This window comes from Augochlora pura, chromosome 6 (assembly GCF_028453695.1).
Source record: "Augochlora pura isolate Apur16 chromosome 6, APUR_v2.2.1, whole genome shotgun sequence".
In the NCBI taxonomy this organism is placed as follows: domain Eukaryota; kingdom Metazoa; phylum Arthropoda; class Insecta; order Hymenoptera; family Halictidae; genus Augochlora; species Augochlora pura.
Genome location: NC_135777.1, coordinates 6,082,440 through 6,105,917, shown reverse-complemented (window position 1 = coordinate 6,105,917; position 23,478 = coordinate 6,082,440). Strand labels below are relative to the sequence as shown.

At 40.6% G+C, this 23,478-nt stretch overlaps 3 protein-coding genes across 7 annotated transcripts; 1 reads left to right on the top strand and 2 right to left on the bottom strand.

The window, feature by feature from the left end:
- The first annotated feature begins 1,983 nt into the window (after positions 1-1,983).
- Positions 1,984-13,404, top strand: LOC144471745 (cytochrome P450 4c3). Its single transcript, XM_078184100.1, has 8 exons — positions 1,984-2,550; positions 5,130-5,327; positions 6,026-6,208; positions 10,462-10,531; positions 11,071-11,197; positions 11,279-11,515; positions 11,628-11,790; positions 12,080-13,404. The coding sequence occupies exons 1-8, from the start codon at positions 2,328-2,330 to the stop codon at positions 12,430-12,432; spliced, it is 1,554 nt and encodes a 517-aa protein (XP_078040226.1). The 5' UTR covers positions 1,984-2,327; the 3' UTR covers positions 12,433-13,404.
- Positions 6,311-9,168, bottom strand: LOC144471750 (uncharacterized). Its single transcript, XM_078184111.1, has 4 exons — positions 9,100-9,168; positions 8,430-8,652; positions 6,795-6,885; positions 6,311-6,690 (listed from the first exon to the last, which is right to left on the bottom strand). Exons 1-4 carry the CDS (start codon positions 9,166-9,168, stop codon positions 6,528-6,530), a joined length of 546 nt encoding a protein of 181 aa, XP_078040237.1. The 3' UTR covers positions 6,311-6,527.
- Positions 13,405-13,479: 75 nt separating the features above from the next.
- On the bottom strand, positions 13,480-22,983 carry LOC144471747 (forkhead box protein J1-B). Of its 5 annotated transcripts, XM_078184106.1 has the most exons (10): positions 22,828-22,983; positions 22,140-22,207; positions 21,942-22,044; positions 21,518-21,812; positions 20,677-20,847; positions 18,618-18,811; positions 18,364-18,538; positions 16,528-16,887; positions 15,398-15,576; positions 13,480-15,083 (listed from the first exon to the last, which is right to left on the bottom strand). In XM_078184106.1, the coding sequence occupies exons 8-10, from the start codon at positions 16,763-16,765 to the stop codon at positions 14,661-14,663; spliced, it is 840 nt and encodes a 279-aa protein (XP_078040232.1). In that variant the 5' UTR covers positions 16,766-16,887; positions 18,364-18,538; positions 18,618-18,811; positions 20,677-20,847; positions 21,518-21,812; positions 21,942-22,044; positions 22,140-22,207; positions 22,828-22,983; the 3' UTR covers positions 13,480-14,660. The 5 variants fall into 5 exon arrangements, with proteins under 5 accessions (XP_078040232.1, XP_078040230.1, XP_078040231.1 ...); XM_078184104.1 differs by having other exon boundaries at positions 18,618-20,847; positions 21,692-21,812; XM_078184105.1 differs by lacking the exon at positions 21,518-21,812 and having other exon boundaries at positions 18,618-20,847.
- Positions 22,984-23,478: the final 495 nt, after the last annotated feature.

The following is a 23,478-nucleotide window of genomic DNA, read 5'->3' as shown; positions in this document are numbered from 1 at the left end:
TATTAATTACATATATTCTTTTCTTAATGTATTGTATGCATACACACTTTCACTTTAATCGTTTACTTTAATAATTAATCAAACAATCGAGTAAAGCACAAAACATTCACGAAAGCCACAATAGTGGCGCGTCGTGCCTAAGAGGTTAATCAGGTAAATGCAAATCCCTCGGCAGTTCCATTTCTGCACACGTGTCGCTCTCCTCCCTCTTTCTTTCTTTTTCCACAACGAGAGAACCGAACGCGACACACACATGTCGGTGTATTCATGCTCTGACGTAATTGTTTTGACACGATTAATCATCGAACTCGTTGTTCGACGATGAATGGGACACGCCGAGAGAGAACATCGAGTAATCGGTGCGCGAACAAAAAAGATGGAACGAGAATCCGTGAACCGAGAGTCGAAAGTGAACGCTTTCAAAAACTACATCGCGAACATGTGGCGCGGATGGAAGCTTTGCCATAAACCGCACACGTGCTCGCCACTCCCGAATCAACGGAATCCGCCGGTCATCGCGCTGGGATGTTTCGCGACAACGGCAGCTTCCTCGCGACGGTGGGTATCGACGCGATCCGATAATCTTTTTCGGTGAACAGGTCGAAACGTTACGGTCGAAAGGGAGGAATAGAAAGTTGTTCCCGCCCGTGAAAGTAAATGATGGCCGGACGGGACCGGATAAGTCGCGTGACATAATCTCGAAGCCGAAAAGTGCAGCGCTATATCAGAAAAATGTTACGTAAAAGTTACATCGGCGATGATCAAAACGAGAGCATCATCATCCTTATTACTACCATCACCATCATTATCATCATCGTCGTGATCGATGTCATCATCATCATGATCGACGTCGTCGTTGCGCAGGTGAAACATCTTCGCATAAAAAGTTTGTCCTTCTTTGAACTTTGGATTCGCAGGGTCTCCTTTTCATACCAATCTCCGCCTGCGCATTACTGTTTTGCTCTTGCCGACGAGGATTTTACGCTAGCCGAATTCTGATAATTTTTTATTTACGATCTTTTCACCCGAGCGATGACATAAAATTGTTATATCATATTCTGTATAATAATTAATATTTAATAATAATTTTAATATTTCCTTCTCGTATTGATAAGCAATTGTTACAGTGTTGCTGTTGGTACAAATAAATAAGATACACCGTACAAATCGAAATAACTGTTTCAAGTTGAAATGGCTGTGACGGCAAAGGGTTAAAATTTCTAATTCAAAAATTCAGGGAACCCTTCTCTCTGTAGAGGTATGTATTTGAAAAGTATAGTCCCATTTCATAATATAATGTATATTTATTACTAATATATTACTATTTTTCGTATATATTAAAAAATATAAAATATATTATTTCACTATTATTTATTATTAATATATACTATTATATTTCAAAATATAACAGTATCTTGAAATTCTTTGAGAGTCCGCGTCTGTTCTATATTTTATATCGTATATCTCCTAATTGGTATTAGCCTGTAAATAAATAAAGATAAAAGAAAGCAGTTAAAGTGAAATAATACAAATAAAATTAAATAATGCGAATCAAATAATTATTAATAATATTAATAAGTATTAATAAGATTTGGGTCGGCGTGCAATGTATACATTCCCTGGACACGTACGGCACAATATAATAACAATGACAAGGATAACGATAAGGATATGGATAAGGATAAGGATATGGATGAAGATAAAGATAAGGAAACTGCGTGGATGCAGTTCCGATTTCCTTATGCACACGAGGCAATTTCAACGTGGACGGCGCATAACGCGCGCTCGGCACCGTGCGAACATGCAAATGTTGCGTTGTGTTCCGTGGATAAACGGCCAATGTAACTTCCTTGCCAGGAACCAGAGTGTTCGACACCTCCACTCGGTTGCTGCTGCTGCTGTGTTATACACGTCCCACGTGTTTGTTTCTATTGGTGGGAGAGTTAACCACTGACCGTTGATGTAGTACACAGAGTATTCAGTAGTATATAAGGGAGACTGTTTGGTACGGACAACGTATAACCGAGGGAGTCATTCGATGATACGCGTTGCACACACGGTCCCGGGGTCTTCGTCTTCCTCCATTTGTTCACGACGGTTTCAAGGAGTTTGTTCGCTTCGACGAATTTTCAACTGTATCTGCGCAACAAGTGTCGCAACCAGCATCGGCAATTCCTCCAATTAGTAGATCGATTCACCGGAGGGCTGAACTCGCCCTCTCCGCGGGGGATCCGAATCAGCGATTCCTCTTGGAAGCGGTTCGCTCGCAGCTAGTGCCGAGCAATCCGTCGTCAAGGCCACTGGAATTTCACAAATATGCGAACCGTATGCTCGATCTTTCTGTAAGAGGAAGCGCATTCGAAATGCCGCCGCCGAGTTTCACAATGGGAGCCTCTTGGGTTACGTTGACCCTGTCCATGTGCTTGCTGACCATCGTACTTTTCCTCGCCGTGCGACGCGGCAAGTTTCTCTACGCCCTTAGGAAGGTGCCATACCCTCCGGCGTTTCCGATCATCGGGAATGCTTGCGAGCTGTGCTGCAGTCCGGAAGGTGAGTACGCGGTTGCTACAATTGCGATATTGTCGAGATGTTGTGGTTTTGGTACGATGTCCAAGTGAGAACATGTTTCGGAAAGATTGAACGGTTTCATTCAACGACTAGGTCGTCTTTAGTAAACCTGTTTCAATTTTGCCGTTTTTAACTTTGATGTCACTTGGAAAAATCGCTTCTCAATTTTACAACTTGGAAAAGAACCATTTTCAATTTTCTTATTCCTCGGAGAAAGCATTGATTTTGTCGTTTCTCTGAAACTGGAACAAGGATGTAAAATATGCGACTTGTAGATCTCGGTAATTTACATGTGTACAAGTGCGCAACGTAAATTCTAAATTGAATTATCGATGTTAACTAGTGCAGAATAAATTGTAAATATCATCATTTACTCGAACGAATTGCTCCGAATCAATTTTTCCGAATGTCTTTATCGTTTTCGATATTTTCGTCGGTGCGGTAACGATAAAATTATGGCAACGCATAGAAGCTGGAATTACCTGTTAACGACTTTTCGTGAGACGTGAAATGTTTACGCAGAAATGTTCCCGGGAAGATGTAAAGTAATGTTTCGCACGATATTGGTTTGTTGTTAAAAAAAGACTGCAACAAGTGTCTGTTGGAAAAGAAAAGAAGTGCAAAGAAATGTGTCACGGACGCGTGAAAATATCTGGTACGATGTAGCTGGAGTGAAACATCGTTGGATATATCCGCCGCCCGCCACCGTTCGTTCGTTCGCGTACTTTTATTTTCAATTTGACACGATTGATACCCAACCCCGAGAAATCGGAATGCGGCGACACTCTAATCGTGCAAGGAGGTGTATCGACATTGACAATGAACAAGCGCGAGCTTCGATTAACGAATACCGTTCGGAGAAAGTTGCGATAGCAATATCAAGAAAATGTAACTCGATTTTCCAAGAGTTTAAATATTTTAATATTTTTGGAAAACTTGCATATTTCAAAGACGCTATAGCGAGACGTTCTTTATTTTCTTATTATTCATCGTGATTTATCTTGTGATTTATTTATTGCAACAAGTCGGCGATAATGTGGAGAAGTTTGCTAAATCGAAAACTATGAAATACATTTTGAAATTGAGAACCGAATAATTAAGATAAACCGTGTTAATTCATTCTAGGAATAATTCGTTATTTTTTTCATCTAGGATATCTTATAGAATTATTGAAAAATTCTTGTAATCCCTGTTGAAATAAAAGAAATCCGCCGCGGCGATGAAATCGACGGTAAAACAATGTCCCATTTGAAATGTGCGGATCGACCGGACTATAATTCAAAGTGAACCGAAACGAATGGAAAACAAATGGTAATTATGTATCTGATATCCGAGCGACTTCGTTCGCATGGAAGAGAGACGCCTCGGTAAATTGCATTCTACCAAGAAAATCGCAAGGGACCGCGCGGCTAAATTAATGATCTTCGGCGAGCGAGAGAAGTCAAAGTCCTTTCGGTAACAAAATGTGCGCTTGGTTTTATCGCGACCGTTTAATAAGGTCGGCGAACAAATCGCACGTTAATCGGAAAAGATAAAGACGCGTGTACGTATAGTTCGGAAATAAGTAGCCTGCTCTAAATATGAGAAGCGAGGGGGAATCGTCGCGAGTGCACGCGCGAAAGAATCCGGAGGGGTCGGGGAGGGAGAGGAAAACAGGAGAGAAAAAAAGATTTATCCACCTCGAGCGCGTATTGAATGCTGAAGATAATCGCGCGAACCTCTCGCGAGACGAAACGAGACGGAACGAGACGAAAGAAGAAGCAGGTCGAGGTCGCCTGCGTCCTGAATAACGCCACTGTACCGTATAATTGCATGGAATTCTATGAAATTTCGTATCGGCGCAACCCCTGGATAAAAGTGTTCGTCGAACGGTTTTGTAAAAAGAAATCGCCTTCTTCGAACTGGTACACGCTCGAATATTTTGCTTTTTAGATTTCACAAGGGGACCGTGTAACAACCGCTAATATCAAGTTTCGATTTTATATTCTGAAGATCTAATAAAGATCTGTTCTAATTGGAACAATTTTTTAATGAAATTTTTAATAACAAAGACAAACTGCGACTCCGACGTGTACGAAAAATCTGGTATATTATAAAATGAAATTTGTAATATATTGGAGACATGGTACGTAATTATAAATAACCTTGAATAGAACCGTCAAAGATCTATTTCTGCGCGGCATGGCTAGGGTCAACGATCGTTATTAGTCCAATAGCACAGGATATCGAGGATTCTTTGAAACGGTGAGATTTTTGTGCGCGACACGGTTTAATGAAACTCTTGGCGATGTACCCAGCTATTAATAAAATAAAGATAATAATACGGTAGAAATCTGTGTCTTTTAATAGATTAAAAATAAAAGGATAACGTTCGAAAAGTCAACGAGAACAATATATGATACATGTAAAAAAAACTATACACCATGTGTAATTTTAACTTTAGATTGCTTTAGCAATTGCTTCCATATAGAGTTCTGTTCAATCGATTTGTACAATGGAAAAAGAAGAACGAAACAAGTCAGCGTTGCTAATCTTTTCGCGCGAACCGATATCTGTTACAGAAGCCTTCAAGAAGATGATCTGCTGGGCGAAAGAGCTGGGTGACATGTACTTGCTTTGGGTAGGCATGAGGCCCTTCATCTTTCTCTACAAAGCGGAAGCGGTTCAGCCGTTATTGAGCAGCAGCGTTCACATCGACAAAAGTCTCGAATACGAGTATCTGCGGTCGTGGCTCGGCACCGGTTTGTTAACCAGCACCGGTAAGCATTTCGCATTCTCTTCGTATTCGCTTGTTATCTGATTTTGTTCATTTTTTTCTTCATAAAAACAATCCATGCCAAAAATTGGACGCAAGAACTGATACTTTAAAGTACGCGCCAGTTGCGTGGATCAGTTTCAATCGGTATAATAGAGAAGTACATTGTTTTTCGAGTATATCGTGTCGACTTATTGTTCACTTTTCGAGTACTTTTCGTCGCAGAGACGCGAGAGGCTTAGCAGACGCAGTCGTTGCAACGACGACCAGTTGAATCATTGAAATATTCCGCTAATGTTTCGACATTCCTTTACATACCGCGCGACGTGTATTCATTTCGAATTGTGCACATAATCTACGATAATCTACATAATGGATGTCTTTGCGGTTTCCCGCATATGGACGGGTCGAATTAATTTTAGCCACGTTAGTCAACAAAAGGAACGTGATGCTTACCCAGTCGCTTTTATCCATTGGTTACTGTGTTCGCAGATCCAACGTATGAATTAGCCGCCTGAATACGAATTAATTGGATCGATAATTACATTGTTGATATCACGTCCTTTTTTGCGTTCAAATGCGATTCACTTCGCATTTCGATGCGTTGACAATTTTTAGTCGGGAATTCAGTATTTTTTCTATTTAAATAATTTGAAATTTTTGAAAATACTATTGTAATATACATTATACATTCCGTTCTAGGAGACAAATGGCATTCGCGGAGGAAGTTGTTGACGCCGTCGTTTCACAGCGGTCTTTTAGAGGTATACTTGAAGACAACGATCAAAGAGGCTGGAATATTAATTTCCTGTCTGAGAAAAGAAGTCGGCAAATCTTTCGACGTTTTTCCGTACATGAAACGAGCTACGTTGGACATAATATGCGGTAAGCGAACTCGAAACTGAAAGCATTTCCAGCACGTACACGCGAAATTGCAATTATCGCAATTCTATTTGCTGTCGATTCGGGGATGTTTTAATATTCCAAAGATGATTTTCCGGCAAATTTCAATTGATTTTTGGATGTTCGATTACCGATGGAAATTCAAAGGCTCGGCTAATTAATTGAACGAATCGTATGCATTCTTCTTCGTAAATAGATATCGATAAAAATATGTCAACATCGTAAAGCGATATTTTCTACTTAGAAACCTATATTGTTCGAGAACACACCGAGACCATACATGAAATTACGATAAACTTGTTCACTTGTTTTTGGATTTTAAATCTACCACAATAATAGTTCTGTCGGAATCCGACCTTCTTGGCGGACGTTGTTTTGCTCTCTTTAACTTTCTTCTTTTCATCCTACGCTCGTATTTTCTGTACTCGCGGCCTTGCCTCTTCTTCGCGTGTTTTGCAAAATAGCTGCGAGAAACGTGACATTGTTCGTATAAAAAATAAGATTGTTAATTCGACAATCATGACAGTTGTAAAGAAAAGAAAACGGTACAAGAATGCAAACAAATTACCTTGATTTGCTAGCATACACCTTTTTCGTTCTCTTGCCCTTTGCCTTTTGCTTTCTCTTCGGTCTCGATAACTCGATTATACGTTGCGTGGCTGCGAAGAGATGTTAATGTTAAATGCAAATGTAAATTACTAATGGCCACGTATGTGGATTTTTGAAATTACAGAAACACGTTCTACCGTGGAGCGCCCTAATATTAGGTTGGGGAGAAAGAAATCCATCATTTTTACGCGAACTTCAAGACTTTGTTTAACATGTTGCCGATTGTTTGATTTAGGTCAAATATGCACGGTTTTGTTCTATTTTTTGTTGCCATTTTAAAGGTACCCTCATAATGCCTCTGTCGTAGAAGTCTTGGCCCCTGTTAGCGAAAAACTCTTGTAATCGATTTTCACAATCTTCTCTCCATGCCAATTTCTTATCGCTAAGGAAGTCTTGCAATGCAATATAAATATAGTAATCGCTTGCTGCCAGGTCTGGACTATATGGTGGACGCATCAAAACGTCCCAGCCAAGCTCCTGAATTTTCTGATGAGTCACTATAGACGTGTGCGGCCTGGCGTTATCTTGATGGCACACAACACTTCTCCTGTTGGCCAATTCTGGCCGTTTCTGGTCAATCGCTAGCTTCAAACGGTCTAGTTGTTGACAGCAGAGATTCAAATTTAGTGTTTGACCATATGGAAGCAACTCGTAATAAATGATTCCCACCAAATGCACAGCAGAACCTTCTTGGCTGTTAGTCCTCGTTTGGCCACCGTCTGACCTGCTTCACCAGGCTTTGACCATAAACGTTTTCGCACAATGTTGTCGTATGCAATCCATTTCTCATCCCCAGTCACCGTGCGTTCAAGGAATGGGTCGATCTCATTCCGTTTGGCCAAGACATCGCAGATGGAAATTCGAACCAAAATGGTTTTTTGTGTTAATTGATGCGGCACCCAAACGTCGAGCTTTTATTTAAATCCAGCTTTGTGCAAATGGTTCAAAAACCGTTTCATGGTCGATCGTTAGCTCCCGGGCGATGCTACGACCGCTAACATGCCGGTCAACTTCGATTATTTCTGTGATTTTGTCAACATTTTCTACGACCGGTCTACCTGTACGAGGCGCATCTTTAACATCAAAAATACCTGAACGGAATCGACGAAACCAAAATTGCGCGTAATTGGCTGGTACAGTATCGAGACCATAAACACCATTCACAATTTCAACACACTTGGCTTGCATTTTCACCTTTATCAAAGAAAAATTATAAAATGTACCGAACTTTATCTATGTTAACTTCCATTTTTAACACGCTCGCAACCGAATGGACCAAAGAAAAAACAGAAAAAGAATTTTTGTGGTGCGAAATGTCACCTTTTCAACGAGCATAAATGTGAAATTATTTGATCGATCATTACAGCCGTCTACTGAAAAAATAATGGATTTCTTTTTTCCCAATCTGATATAAGCTTGAAATTTCAACGATAGTATCGTCTTTTGTAATTGGCAAAACTGTCTCCAGCATAACTCGCTGAACGATATTTTTAACAAAAGGCAAAACAGAAAATGGTATTGTTCCGGATTGTAAACCGAAATTCCGAATATGTACTACTTAGTTTTACAGACAGTGACGAAACAAAGTACGAACCAACTGCGTGTAGAGCACCGCGAGAAACGTAACCGATAGGCTTGGATGGATGCTGATACGGCTGCCGTGGCTTCGAAAGCTCTACTATACGTGCCGAAGCTTTCGGAATGCTCGCCACGGTCGTACGACTTTGAAATCTCTTATCGCTTTCCAACCGAGCCCGCGGCTCGGCCAATTGTTTGGTGCGCTCGGTTATTTCGTAGAGGAGGGCCGATATTTTCACCTAATTGACAAAATTGCAGATCGGATTTCGATAATATATCAAATTAAAAAAACATGGTGCAAACAGGTTCCGATAATACGATGCAATATCTAAACGAGATACAGAAATATTCGTAACGCGATTAGTAACCTATATACTTCTAGTTAGTACATTGTATGTTCGATAACAAAATTAATATATTAAGACAAGAGAAAATTGTCAATTATTATTCATTTGAATAACGAAACGACAAACTTTTTGAAATTACCACAATTCTATCATATATTAAATATATGGAATTAATACAATGTATTAATTAAAAGAAGAACCGAAATATCTTGTTACGTGGGCACGCAACAGTCTTGTTGGAGCAACGAATTTCTATTATAGAGCATTCATCTGGCTTCTTATGGATATCAATGTAAAATACGGGGAAAGCTGTCTATTAATTAATGCAAATATTCATACGTGGCTGGGTTCTAAAAATAAATCATCGCGACGTTTAGCGATCGTTGAATCTCTTGTTTTCGAAACCATATTCGACCGCCTTCGTTGGAACAAATGCTACGAAAATTATTATCGACTATTTCATGTGCATTGATACTGAAATATTTTCAAATCACTCGACGATTTTGGCAAGTCTCTTCACGTTTGACAGTTCGCGAAAACTGTCATTTTGTCGAAACGATCGTTTTGACCACAACTCGCGCGATATCGATTCGAGTATCGATTAACAAATTAGGCGACTTGTGAATTCAACGTTAACGATGTTTCAAATATGTAAGCTTCTCATATTTCATGCATTCGGAAGAAAAATCGAAACAATTTAGGGAATATTGCCGCATTATGTTTTCGACACAACTTCAAAGGAGATCGACGACGATTCTGCGACGATAGAGCGATCCTTGAAACGGCTGCTCGCAGTGTGGCATTTATTTCGCAACTCTAACGCGACAAGCACGTTGTCAATTTTCGCGACGTTAAAGACAACGCGTGGAACAACTATGGTCGCAACGCTATTATTTCAAGATAGTCCAGGGCTGTCCGCAGCCCCTTGGGATCCACGACGGATTCCACCGATACCCAACAACCCCCCACCCGCCTGGACGTCGTAACGCTAGGACGGATACGCCCCTTCGCCGAGCTCGGTGATCCGGCTTCGCAAAATGACAATTCTACACTGCGCGACAAAATGATAGGACATCCCAAAATTTTTTCGTGTTCTCGGCCGCCCTGGATATTCACCGAGTAGCGCTGCATTTTTTCGAACCAACAAATTCCGATACAAAAAAAAAAGAACAGAAAAAGCCGATAATCCTGCTGATGCAACTGAAACTTGAAACAATCGCAAAAAATCGTTACGTACAGGAAGACCCTGCCTAACTAGAAAACAAATTACCATTCAAATGATTTCCGGGCAATTCCTTTGGTCATTGTAATAGTTAAAATATTCTACAAATTTCAACGTAATAATTTGCATTCGCACGCTACCTGATGCGAGGATGAGGGAAGCTGCGTTGCAGTTCAGGAACAGGAAAAGAGAGAGAGAGAAGACAAGCCAGCCATTCGCGTATAATCTGTCCACCTAGTCGCTGGATCTGTAACAATAGTAAAAATTTCGGTTTAGTACCAGCAGTTTAAATATTTCAACAATTTCATTGTCTTAGCAATTTAAAGAATTTAATTGAACGAACAGCCTAACGATCGATTCTGACATGTTTTCAAAATACCCGCAAGACAAATCACTAAACAAATCGATCAATGCGAGTATATTAAATCAAACTCCTTTCATTAATAAATTTTTATTATTGTGTCGTGTAACTTTTACAGACAGTTCCATGGGATGCGAGATCAACGCACAAACGGATTTAAAGAACGAATACGTACAGGCTGTAGATGCGTAAGTATATTTTCTCATCTTCCAAAAATATTTAGAATTATAGCGTTACCCAATGTTCATATTAAAACTGTATATTATCTCTTGATACATTTTGATCTTCTTCGACAGTGGACCAAACGACTTTAACGTATATTTATAAATGAATTTATATCCATCAAAATTTACAATCAAAAGATCTTTGTTATAAATAAAATTCACAATTAACTGAAACTTACCCCGCTTTGCGGCTCACCGGCTTTCGGAATCATCAGCCTCCAAGGACTCCGCGAAGGCGTTTTGCACAGTACGCGGCCGCCCGGCTCCACTACCGCCACAGCCAGCAACCCCGTTAGCGTACATGTGTTGGTCAATTTCCTAACATATCGCGCCGTGGGCGACTTCAATCGCGGATACCCCTCTTGCAATCTTCTTACTGTTGCATTCGCGTCGCACTGTGCAAACACCCACAGTATCCTATACCAATCTTGCGATCCCTCATTTCCCGTAGTCGCAATAATTATAATATATGCTTTAATATGAATATTCTGTCATCTTCATAGATTAGCGTCAATCTCCCAAAGAAGATTCCTAAACATCTGGTTGTCCTTCGATCCGATCTTCAAATTATCGAGATGGGGCAAAACTCACGAGCACGCGTTGACCGTCGCTCATCGTTTCGTTGACAAAGTAACTATTCTCATTCTCCCGTCTAATCCGAAACAAAATGCATCGACAGCCACGTGTTTATTAAATTATTCTTGATCGCAGATCATCGCGAAAAGAAAGAGCCAATGGAAGGCAAAGGAGAAAAGAAACGTGGACGAACGGGTCACCAAATACCAGACTTTATTGGACTTGCTGTTGGACTTGTCGCAGGACGGCGACGCCCTCAGCGACGAAGACATTCGCGACGAGGTGAACACGTTCGTATTCGCTGGTCATGACACCACGGCCACCAGCTTGTCCTGGATCCTTTACGCGTTAGGTCGTCACCCGGAGTATCAGGCAAGTGTACCGGGGCGATGCTCGCCGCGCCAGCGAATTTAACGCCACTCGTATCGACCGTAACGAATCGCGTGGACTAACCTGAACGAATCTCTCTTTGTTTTTTTTACAGGAGAAAATTCTGGACGAATATTATAACGTCGCGGGGACGAACGAGTTCGATTCCGACATGTTGAACAAATTGCCGTGGTTGACGGCGTGCATAAAGGAATCATGGAGAGTGTATCCGGTTGCGCCGCTTATTGCCAGACAAATCTATAAACCCATTAACATATGTGAGTATGTTGACTCGAGTACTGGAACGCGTGAAAACGATTCGAAAGCATTCGGATTCGATCGACTGCTAATTATTTTAATCGCCAGTCTCGTCGAAATGCAAGTGGGGAATACATATTTATGGTTTTCAATTGCATGATTTTTCAATTAAATAGAGAATTTCATTGATGTAATTATGATATAATTATTGATGATGTAATTATTATTGCTCGAGGATGTCGATTGCGATTCGATATCGCGACAGTTATAATAATAGGATAGAATTGACGGTGGATACGTTTGTTTCAGCGGGACACGACATTCCAATCGGCTCGACCCTTCTTGTCAATCTGTTCCTTCTTCATCGCGATCCACGATACTTTCCGGATCCGGACTGTTACCGGCCGGAACGGTTTCTCCCCGATGGACCCAAATATCCTCCGTTCGCCTTCATTCCTTTCAGTGCGGGATCGCGGAACTGCATAGGTTGGAGATACGCCACCATGATCGTCAAAGTTGTTATCATCACTCTATTGAGAAATTACCACGTGGAGTCGTTGGACACTGAAAACGAGCTTCGCTTCAGCAGCGAATTAGTACTGCACAACGCGAACGGATTGAGGCTTAAAGTCACCCCGAGAGAACCGAAAATTATTACCTAGAGATCTACCAGATCGTCTTACGTACGATATCGTCCGGCCTACGTGTGTATATAATAATTTATCGAGCAATCGTTGCTCGACTTTCGACTCCAGTGACAATGCATTCGACCCATTTCATTTTATCTTCCTTTAATACGATAGAGTCTTTTATCGAATGTTTACATTACATTTTTCTTTACACTTGAAAATTGTATACGCGGTCATTTCATCCTCTTCGCTTAGCTTCTTTCTCTTATTTCTGCGACATGGCAATTTGGTAAATTGTATATAGGAGTACGACAAAATGAACTTTGATGTTGTGATATGTGTTTGTACGTATGTATGTATGCGCGCGCGCGTGTTTTTGTGTGTGTTTGTTTAACGGAAACCCAGATGATGCGACGCAAAACAGAGCGGATTATACTTATTAGTATTAGGTCGATTAACATGTCCGTAAGCGTGGACGATCATGCACGTTTTGAAAAGTATTAACAGCGGTCGATAATGTGTCAAATGTTTAACGATATCAGAGTTGGGCGTATGCGTATTATACATATATGTATACATACGTATATATATATATGAATGCTGACTATCTTTATTGCGCATACAGATCCGCGACATGGTTATAAGATAGACACGTGCCAAAGATGCAAAGGGGACACGGACTCCGTCTTTGTTACTGAGAAAAATAATTCCTTTCTGGTTGTTATTCTGCATTTACGTACTCTTTATTTTCGACAATAATGTAGTTTCAATTTACAGGATATCGACTTACACACACGGTGCCACGTGTCTTTAAAACGGTTTCGGATATAATTAATTGTTAGAGGACGCGCGCGTCATGTTCGTAAATCGAAGATGTTCGAAAATCCACTCGAGAAGCTCGGATGCTTAAAGTCGTGTTGCAAGTAAAAAGGGGAAAAAGAAAAGAAAAATTCTATTCCATCTTCATTAAACGGTCACAGTCTTGTTTTTAACTTGAAAATTCTTCGGCATGAAAAATCTCTCGAGAATTTCAGTTACGATAGCAAGGAGCCGTATAATATTTTTTTTTTACAATGGCGATACCAAGGCTGGTTCTACATGTTAAAGTAATCGTAAGTCAAACAAGTGGGAAATGTACAATAACTATGATAGTCTAAAGATAGTTGTTTCAGTTGCGCATATGTTGAATGTTAAATGTTTTCATACAAGAGCGAAATTTTCCTTTCGAGTCAAGCAATTTATTTTCCAATAATACTTGTAAGGCACTTCGTGTCCACATGATTTCTAAACAGAAATATATAAACCGTACTTGGTACGAGTCGATGGACTTGGCAAATTTATGCTAATATCGTATCGCAAAATGCAAATGTTTCTTACTTATATAAAGGCACTATACACGTTAACGCATCGCAAACATTTGTATCGTTTTTCCCTTAGACGACGATCTAATATCATATATGTATACCAAATAGAAGTTTACAATTACGTTTTACGCTTACGTTTAAAATTTATGTGGTAAGATTTCTGTCTGCCGCTTCGATCCGGCAAAATAATAGGTGCGGGAGTAAGGTGTACGAAAACTTATTCAAACAATGGTAATGTATCCGCCAAGTAATGGGAATGTTACTCGTCGATGTATTACAAAGGGTTGAAATATTGCTGTACACGCGTACACCGTTCGCTCGAGATGTCTACGCGATGTCGGTTCACGGTTCGGAAAGATTCGATACGGTCCGCCACCTATTGTCGACGTATGCGCGTATCGACAACCTTTACCATTCGTAAACGTATTTAAAGCATCTCGGACTCGGAGAAGATACACTGCACACAACTAAACGTTATTAGGAAAGTAACGAAGATACGCGGAACGAGACATGTCCGTTTACACGGGTAAAACAACGTTGATTCGCCAAGAAAGTAAGTGCACGATTGAAATAGGTGCGCTAAGAAGTATCACGACTAATACGATACTCTCTATTCGTCAAAAGACAATTGGAACGTTCCGCGAGACCCTGATACGTTATTATACTTCGCGGATTGATCGCAAGTATGTATATTTTTTTATATTTAGGTGTACATATATAATGTCGGTATGTTTTCGGTAAACTAGAGATGGACGGAATACGCTAGGAACGAAATCTGACACCTATCGGTAAAAAAGAAGAAAAAAACGAGAACGAAACGGTCTTTGAGCATATAATATCGGAATCGTGAAAGAAAATCGACCGGTTGATTCTACGTTTCTATACGTTTTAGAGATTCTACAGCGTGTCCAGAAGTGAATCGAGGAGATCCAGCTGATTCTCGTCCCAACCCGCGGTAGCGATCAACAAGCCGGTGAGATCGTCCTCGCTTAAACTAACTTGCGTGGAGTCGGTCATTTCGGAGAGACAGTCTGGTATTGGTGGCGACACGCTACTCGGTGGCGTCTCGTACAGCGTCGACAGAGAACTGTTCGACGGTGCACAATGGTTCAGCGGATTGTTCACTAGAATCTTTGTCACCGGCGTCTGCTTCTTGATACCGCGTACCCGCTGCGAGATCGTCGCGCGTCGCTTCAACTTCTTGCCCTCCTCCATCCGCTCCAAATCCAATTTCCAGAAGCCGCCTTTTCCGGGCTCGCCCTTCGATCGTGGCAACTTGACGAAGCACTTGTTCAACGACAGGTTGTGCCGAATCGAATTCTGTTCGCAAAGTTGAAAATTAATCGGACCCTCCTTCCTACTTCGGTCATATCTAACCGAACATGGTCCTTCTCTCCGATTTCGAACGAATTTACAAGTCTCGAGAACCAAGTGAATTAATCTATCGGATTACTCAGTTGCTTCCAGCCTTCTCACCGTTCCGATATTTTTAATTCATGCAATAAATTCGTCACTTATCCGCCGCGCAGTTGCAACGAAACCTTGTTCGAACCGTGTTAATCCGTACAGAGCGTCTCGTCGAAATCGGAGAGGATGTTGCAAACAGTTTGACCCTGTTCCATCGAATCGCTTACCTGCCAAGCCGGATCAGCGTATTTATAAAACAAAAAGTTCTCTCGGATCCAGGCGTATATGTTCGACAGAGACACTTTATTGTTATTTGCTCTCATCGCCAGGCATATAATCGTAGCGTAAGAAAATGGCGGTTTTGCGTCCGGATCGGTTCGATACTTTTCAGCGTTTTCGGCTAAATCTATAGGGAGGGGAAAAGAGGACAACCGATTTGTAGTTAACACCTATACATTTGTTACTTAAAATCTGCTCATAGAAAATCGCGTTGTTTTCCGCGTTCGATATCGTACGATGAGAGATTCTTACAAATTATTTCTTATTACGAATTTTGTATTCGAATTGAATTTCGAATTTCAACGAATTCCCATATGTATACTTGTACAAGCTGTATGCATAAGCGTGTGCATATATGTATTCACGGAACGACCCGAATGGTAACATGTTACTAGCATGTTCCTGGCAAATGCGCTGCCGGTCAATAGTACAAGACCTGGGTTCATGATTAATGAAAGAAGATAATATACTACGCCAACGACGATATAATGGGAATCCGCGGCGTCCACTTATTTCCGTTTTCATAAACGAGTTGCATCGTTCGACTTTGCTAAATTCTACCAAACGCGTACCGGTTGCAATGTAATCTTCCGAAAAAAACTGTCGGTCCTCGGAATCGTTTGATTTATTCCATCGATATCGAGGTCTGACGCTATTAGAGCGTTGATACGTTTTCATTCGCGGGGGCCAATGGTGATGTCTCAAGTCGTTGGAGAAAATGATAGAAATCGTGCATCTCGTCGCGCAGATATGTATATAAAATACCTCGGAAGTGAGAATTAATGACAACATCGTGAACACGAGCATACGATACGCGTTACTTTGTCGTATTACATTTAAATTAATATCACATAATAGGTCGTAAAGGATCATAAAGAAATATACGCGGTATACGAAATATATTTGAAAACTATAAAATTTCTGGAACGAATGAGGGAACGACGAAGCATCTCGGACGACGAAAACGTAGCGAAACGCGAATTATTCTTACAAAGAAATCATAAACGTGTGCATATCTTGTCGAAATCCTTGCCATAGTCTGTGCAACCGTTCGCAACGAAAGGGATCCGTTACTCACCCAGTTCAGCCTTGATCAAAGGCGAAAGTTTTTTTTTCGCTTGTCTATTTACAGGTGGTGGAGACGGAGAACAGGGCGGCGTTGGTAAATTCGAAGCACTTGTAATATCGAGCGATTGTAACCACGAGAGGCTCGTCAGCTCTGCCTCGTCGCCGAACTCGTCGTCGTGTATGTTCTCCTTCATCGCTGACGAACCACGGTCCATTGGCGTCTCAATTACGATCACCTCCGCCTTCATTTTGATAATCTTTCATTTCACGGTCAAGAGGTAAGGTGGATCGCGGTGATCTGCTGTGTGTAAAATGGTTGATATTACACGGGAACTCGCTAATCGAATACCAACAGCTGTGCGTACGATATCTATAAAAGATCGCAACGTATTAATAATTTCCTGAGAACAACGTCGAGATCCTGTAACGCTTTCTCTTTCTCTCTCTCTCTCTCACACACACCGAATTTCGTAAAGTGTCTACACACCCCGCCTACTATTCCTCATGAATATTTAATTCGAACCACAACTCTTTGATAGTGTTTTATCGAACGGTTCCAACGGAGAACTGTGTCGCATGGAAAATATATATATATAGGATAAAGGTTTTAGCAAATTAATTACGTTCAGCAACACACTCTGTTCCATGTATCACTTGGATATATAGAATCTGTTCGCCGGTGGAAGAATATTTTTTCGAATTGATTTCATTGATCCGAGAAGGAAAATTGCCGCGACCAGTGTCACCGTTCCGCCTAGTTCGACTCACCGGCGTGCATAAAATATTCCAGCAAATACGAAGATATCCTTTCCGTTGGAGGACAAGTGCGCGGAAGAAGCTTTTCGTGTGTCGTTGCGGTCGCGATAAAACCGATCTGCGTGATGCGCAACGAATTCGATCGGTCGAGAAATTTTTGTTTCTTTCACATTCGTGTGTACACGCGACAACACTTCCGTGTAACAGCTGTATCAGGTCGCACTAGAATCGTCCCGCGATCGGTTCACAAATACAAAGGGTTCGCAGTGCGGTTTCCGAAAAGATGGTCGCGCGAATCGCGAAACCGATCCACTCGTGGTATCGCGGACCGCGAAACAGAAGGGGCTGCACGCTTCCCTTAGGAAAAGGGTACGCGGAGATCTGAACGCGAGCCCGGTAACGTTAAACACGTTTCGGTGTTGTTATGTCGCGTGTACGCGTATACAAGGCCGTCGACGTACAACTACGGTACAACTAAACCGCATGATCGTCCGAACGAAACTACTAGCACGGGTTAGCGAAAGCCCAGATAATCCCCCACTTTGAATCTAGTTTCTTTGCCGTAGGGCCGTAGACGCGACGTAGAGCCATGGATCGTGGTTGGCGCTTTGGACTTGCACGCTCGCGCTTAGCTCCACGCTCCACGCTCCTACGGACGGCAGGATAGCGGGACAGGTGTTGGGGCTACCATTCGCAGGTGAACCATATGTACGGGCTGTTCTACCCTTCCCTAATTTCGCGGGGTGCACGGTTCACCCGGGGACCTCGCCCACGCGTGCTTTCCTCGCGCTTTCTATTACGGTTTCTTCGTTCGGCCACACACCGTCGGTGACACTGTTCGTACATTTTTTCTTCGAAATTATTATTCGAAACTGTCGAGATACCAGCCGTAGCTAGAACCTCGATCGTTCATTTTTCATTCGCGATCGTTCAAATTTTAACGATACACGCGTCAGTTATTTAGCCGCGTATGCGTTACCCGCAAACAAATATTACGATAATACTCGATAAAAGTCGAAACGATGGTCCTATTTGCACGATAACCATGGAAATGGCGCAACTGTTTCTCTCGTTCCTGTCGGGGACACACCTGACTGCATCGGCTGCAACGGCCCCCATGGTCTGCACATGCCCTCATGGCTTCGATGACTATGCACATGTACCGCGGAATTGTCGATCACTTCGCTTCCGTCCATCGTACAGGTCTGTTTGGATTGTCGTAGTTTTGCAGAAACATTGTACGAATTGGTAACCGTTGCGTACTCCTGTAAATAGTTTCGAAACGATTGTTATCGAATTGCATTTGTTCACCTTACACCGGTTTATTTAGAAACTTGTTCTTACGTCTCGAGCCATCGTTAATGTTTATCGATGCTATAACGCTCAAAATTCATGAAATATCACCGGAAAATATAACGTACTGGCATTGTTCTCTTGAAACATCGTTGCTCGTCGGTGTTAGATCATCGATTTCGAGTTACTTCGGTTCGTATTACGATTGAATGAAAATCAAACTAAAATCCAGTTGACTTGTAACGCTGTATCGGAAAATTGGAGAAAAAGTGATCCGATTAACAGATTGCGAATAATCTTTCGAATAAAATTTTATCAAATTTTTACTCGGTTGATACTCTTTATTTCTCTTTACGCTACTCCGCTATGCTCTTCGCTCTCCACATAATATTGTTGTCTCGTGTTGTGCGTAGTAATACCAAAGAAACATATCGATTATGAAATTATCTGCTCGCGCCAGAAATAACACAACTATTCAAGCGAATTTCACAGGAAATGTGTCGTCCCGTTGTTGACAATTCTATTTTTCCAGAAACATTAGGAAATTCGGCCTAATAAATCGAGAAATTTTCGAACCGAATAGTATCGTGTTTCCGGAGAAACGAAAGGGCACGAGTATCATCGGCTGGAGACTACGCAAAAGAATTCTATATACGCCGATCGAGGAAAAATAAATACGAAAATGAAAATGAAAAATTGCGAAGTAAATCAATCGACAAACGAGTAAACGACGGCGAGCTATCGATGGTCGGGCACGCATCGATATCGAAAGAGGGCAGCTAAAAATCAGTTGGTCGGATCTAAACTAGGGGTGGACGCATAACCTAGTCGGTCTGCGAGAGGTAGTTTCATTGATCGAATCAGGAAGGCAGTGACCGTCACTCGCGATATCCAACCGCGAAAGAGTGGGGAAAGAAGGACGGCCATTCGACGAGCCCGAGAATGGCGTGTTAAATTTCAGAGGCCTGGGTATTATTGGCCGACGTCCGCCGAGATCGTTAGGGAAAAATTTCCCTCCGACAGAGTCGCATGAAACGCAGACGCAATTTCACCTTGTACGCGGTTGTACGCCGCAACCTTCGCGGGGGGCGTTATCCGAATATTCGACCAGCCCACCTTTCCCGGAACCATGCTACAGCATTTAAATATTCAAGCGGACGTGTTTACCGTGCAATCAATTTCATCGAATAGTCGATACGCTCGATTCTGTTCCCCGATTTTGGTAATTAAGCACGGCGATGTCGATCGTTTCGATGATCTCAAGAACCCAATGAAACTGAGACGTTCCTTCGATCCGAAATGTTAAAGCGCTTCGCCGAATTTTACATATGTTACATCTTCTTTATTTATTTATAACATTCATTTATTTATAATTTATGCCTAAAGTCTAAAGCTTAAAATCTAAATGCTAAAGGCAAAAGATTAAAAAAAGATAATTAAACTAAGTGACAGTAAAAACAATAATATAATATAAATTTTGATTTTGTTACGATCTGAATGCTAAAGCCTAATGTGTCAGCTATTCTAAATCCAAAAACAATATAGTCTTATTACTAGACTGCGGAGTTTATGTATTTGTGACAAAACGGAGTAGTTGCAATCTAATGTTTCAAAATCGAAGGAATATGCTATTTAATTCTTATCTATCGCAGTCGACGCGGAGAATTTGTATTTTGCATAAAAATCAACAGACGCACAGATTACGTTCGCAAAAGATAAGATAGCCAAATAGTCCGACAGATGTTATAGCGTTCGATGACCAAGAAAAACCTCTCTATCCGAAATCTCAACCCTTTTGGCAAAGGAAAAGAAGAATATAAATTCAGTTGTAAGCTTTTCTGGCGTGGTTGGTCGGTCGTGTATGTAGTCGCAAGTGGAAGTATCTACCTGCACGATCAATAATCTCCTGGGAACATCCGTTCCCCTACTGGCTTACCCAGCTGGTGGCTACCCCTGTAAGCTAGCAGTAATGGTAGTAATGCTAGCACCGGCAGCACCACCAGAACCACCAGCGCTAACAATAGTTGCACCTGCTACCCTCCCCTGAGCATACAGACGCGTCAGGTTGTGACTCATAATCACTTTCCGTTCCATCGCTATCTGGTATTACCTGCGACGACTGGCAGCGGCCAGACCACAACGGTCTGGAAACCCGATTTTACACTGGCCACAAACTCTATTTTTTCAAGTGCGACAGATCGACGATAAATTTAAGCTCTTTTTAATAAAGAACAGCTCTAAAGCACCAAAATCCAAAATATCACACGCTCCGAATGGGTTACTAAAACAGAAAAGACAAAATCGTCAGATACAGAGTAAAATCAAAGATTTTACATATCAATCGTAGAACGTTGGAAAACAACCCCTAGCAAAAATTATCCCAATACTTTAAAAAGTATAAAGGCAATGACTTTTCTAAAACTAGACTGAGTGCTTTTTTCTTTCTTTTTCTATGTTAAACGAAATAATTTATCTGCACGGTGACTAAAATATAATCTTTTTTATTTTATTATTCGTCCAAAACACGAGAAAATGCTAAAACGTTGCTGAAATATTGCTCCCTTGAAAATAAACTTACGCTGGTACTAATAAATGCATAGTTCTTTCCTCGAAGTTATGTAGATCGACCCGGATACGTTTAGTTTCGTCGTATGGTCTTGCAATATGTTTTATAGGTCATGGTATGAAATGATGTGGACACATATCAATGGATAACTTAAAAAGCTTAGCTACTGCCCAGCCGGGTTACGGATATAGCCATAAACGCGAGTATAGCTTTCACGAGAATGATGGTAATGCCATCAAATATTTAACAAAATTGATCCTGGCGAGTACATTACAAGTGCGAACGGTGACGCTAGCATCGCGGTTAAATGAAAGACGATATTGTAAATTGAATACGAAACGAACACGAACATGTAGAAACCGAAACCGTCCAACAGCCCTCTTACCTTCGATCTGAAATTCTCTGTTCGAGCACGTTATATTAGCGGTTTAAACATTGTTTAATTGTGTTAATTTAAGCAAAGCCGGTTTTTCTGAAGCCTTATTGCCATTACCGTTTCACGCTCATCGTTACCGATATTTCAGCAAACTTCTTAGTAAGAATCGAGTATTCTGTATACCTCATTTGTATTACACCTTAGCGATTTAGAAGCCCGAGCTTAAACGATGTTGCAATTCCCTCGATTGAATGATGTGCGAGCACCGGTTTATATCAATTAACACTTAGAAAATGGCTTTCAACTGAAAAGAATTTAAAGTCATTCTTTGGTTCTTTACAGCTTCTGGAGCTCTTCATTCTCTTCTTCCTTTAATTTTGTCACTATGCTCACTATTATATAAATTAAGAAAACATTGAATACATTGACTCACCGATCGGCGAGTACTCGATGCAACCGATAGTTGATCTTGCGTATAATGGACTTCAGTGGCTTCATGTCGGTAATGGTCTTGAATCGTTCCTTTCAATATGTTCCTAAAGCAAAAGTGAAAATTCGTTAACGATTAAATAGAGTTTGATTTAAGTTAGAAAATTAGACTGATTTAATTTTAAAAAACAAATAAACTTACAAGAATTTTCCATGATCTTCAATAGCTTGCCTGGTTACTTCGCTAACAACGTTTGAAGGTATGTCGATCTGTGAACGTAGAAACATAGAAAATGTTTATAATGCGTATAAGTGATAATTATTTATTACATAAACATGTATATTTGTTTAATTAATCCTATTTGTTTATTTAAAAATAGCGTTTGTACATTTAATAATGTTACTTAATTAATTTAAAGAAGGCCGATTGCTTACTTAAAAAATATAAATTGTTTGTTTGACAAATTATGATTCTCTCGCGTTTATTTTATTCTCTTTTTTATATGTTTAAACAACAAAAAGTCTATTAAAACAACAAAACATTTGTAAATTCGAAAAAGCTAGAAGCACGTGATTCTGCTAGTACGATTTGACGCGTAAACTGTGAGAGGCGTGAGAATGGCGGCCTGTGATTGGTCGAAGATTCAAACTGCTTTAAAACTTTAGAAAACGTTGGCAAACCGCTACCAGTGCAAGAGAAGAATAACATTTTCCACAGATCATTCTAATCAGGCAAAATCGTATAGAATATTCGATACTAACTCGATAAAATTATTTATTAATTTTGAAATATTAATTATAGGAAGCAATGCGTAAATATTGCGGCGCAAAAGAACGCAATATGTATATGGAATTCCGCAAAGAGCAACGAATCGGAAATTTAAACGTACCTATTTCCTATGAAAACGTTAGAATTTTGTCACAAATTGCATCATCACACTTCTACTGACGTTGTCATTAATATTTTATTATTGGCAAGTTCCAACATTTGAACTGATTATTTAAAAAAGCAAATTATTGAACACTCACTAATAACGCGTCTGCGAGACTTGCGTGGTAGATAATGAGGCTCCTTGCGGAGTAAATGTGAACCCTACAGCGTCACGTGACCCTACTTCATTCTTTGTATTTAAAATTTGGCGGCAATTTGTTACTTGATTTCTTAAATGGTAGTCAAAGAGTATACAGTCAGACAAGAGTATCTGGATATTTGTTATCCAGTTTCATATTTTCTCGAAGCATCAATTTATTCGATACACATTTCCTAATAAAGAATTTATAATTATTATTATTAATTAAGATAAACATAATATTTTCCTCCTAACTTGCAATATTCTCGGCGAGAAAGAAGTTGAACAATTTTAGAAGCATATGAAATTGTTTTATTGCATACACGTGTAGAAGAAATAATACAAATCATTAAATTAATACATTTGTCAAAATGACTGCCAATTTGTATAAACGAATACTGCTCATGATTCGCAATAGTACGGCTAACAAATAACAAGATGTTTCCTAGCAGATGTGATGTGCCCAGTGTC

Excerpts from the sequence above, each read along its gene's own strand:
- LOC144471745 (XM_078184100.1), top strand. The coding sequence starts at position 2,328 with ATGCTCGATCTTTCTGTAAGAGGAAGCGCATTCGAAATGCCGCCGCCG. Across the intron at positions 6,209-10,461 it reads TACGTTGGACATAATATGCG|ACAGTTCCATGGGATGCGAG; the intron begins GTAAGCGAACTC and ends TAACTTTTACAG. Across the intron at positions 10,532-11,070 it reads TACGTACAGGCTGTAGATGC|ATTAGCGTCAATCTCCCAAA; the intron begins GTAAGTATATTT and ends TCATCTTCATAG.
- LOC144471750 (XM_078184111.1), bottom strand. The coding sequence starts at position 9,168 with ATGGTTTCGAAAACAAGAGATTCAACGATCGCTAAACGTCGCGATGAT. Across the intron at positions 8,653-9,099 it reads TATTTTTAGAACCCAGCCAC|GTGAAAATATCGGCCCTCCT; the intron begins GTATGAATATTT and ends TTTGTCAATTAG. Across the intron at positions 6,886-8,429 it reads CGGTGCTCTACACGCAGTTG|CCACGCAACGTATAATCGAG; the intron begins GTTCGTACTTTG and ends ATCTCTTCGCAG.
- LOC144471747 (XM_078184106.1), bottom strand. The coding sequence starts at position 16,765 with ATGAAGGCGGAGGTGATCGTAATTGAGACGCCAATGGACCGTGGTTCG. Across the intron at positions 15,577-16,527 it reads TTTGATCAAGGCTGAACTGG|ATTTAGCCGAAAACGCTGAA; the intron begins GTGAGTAACGGA and ends CCCTCCCTATAG. Across the intron at positions 15,084-15,397 it reads ACGCTGATCCGGCTTGGCAG|AATTCGATTCGGCACAACCT; the intron begins GTAAGCGATTCG and ends CTTTGCGAACAG.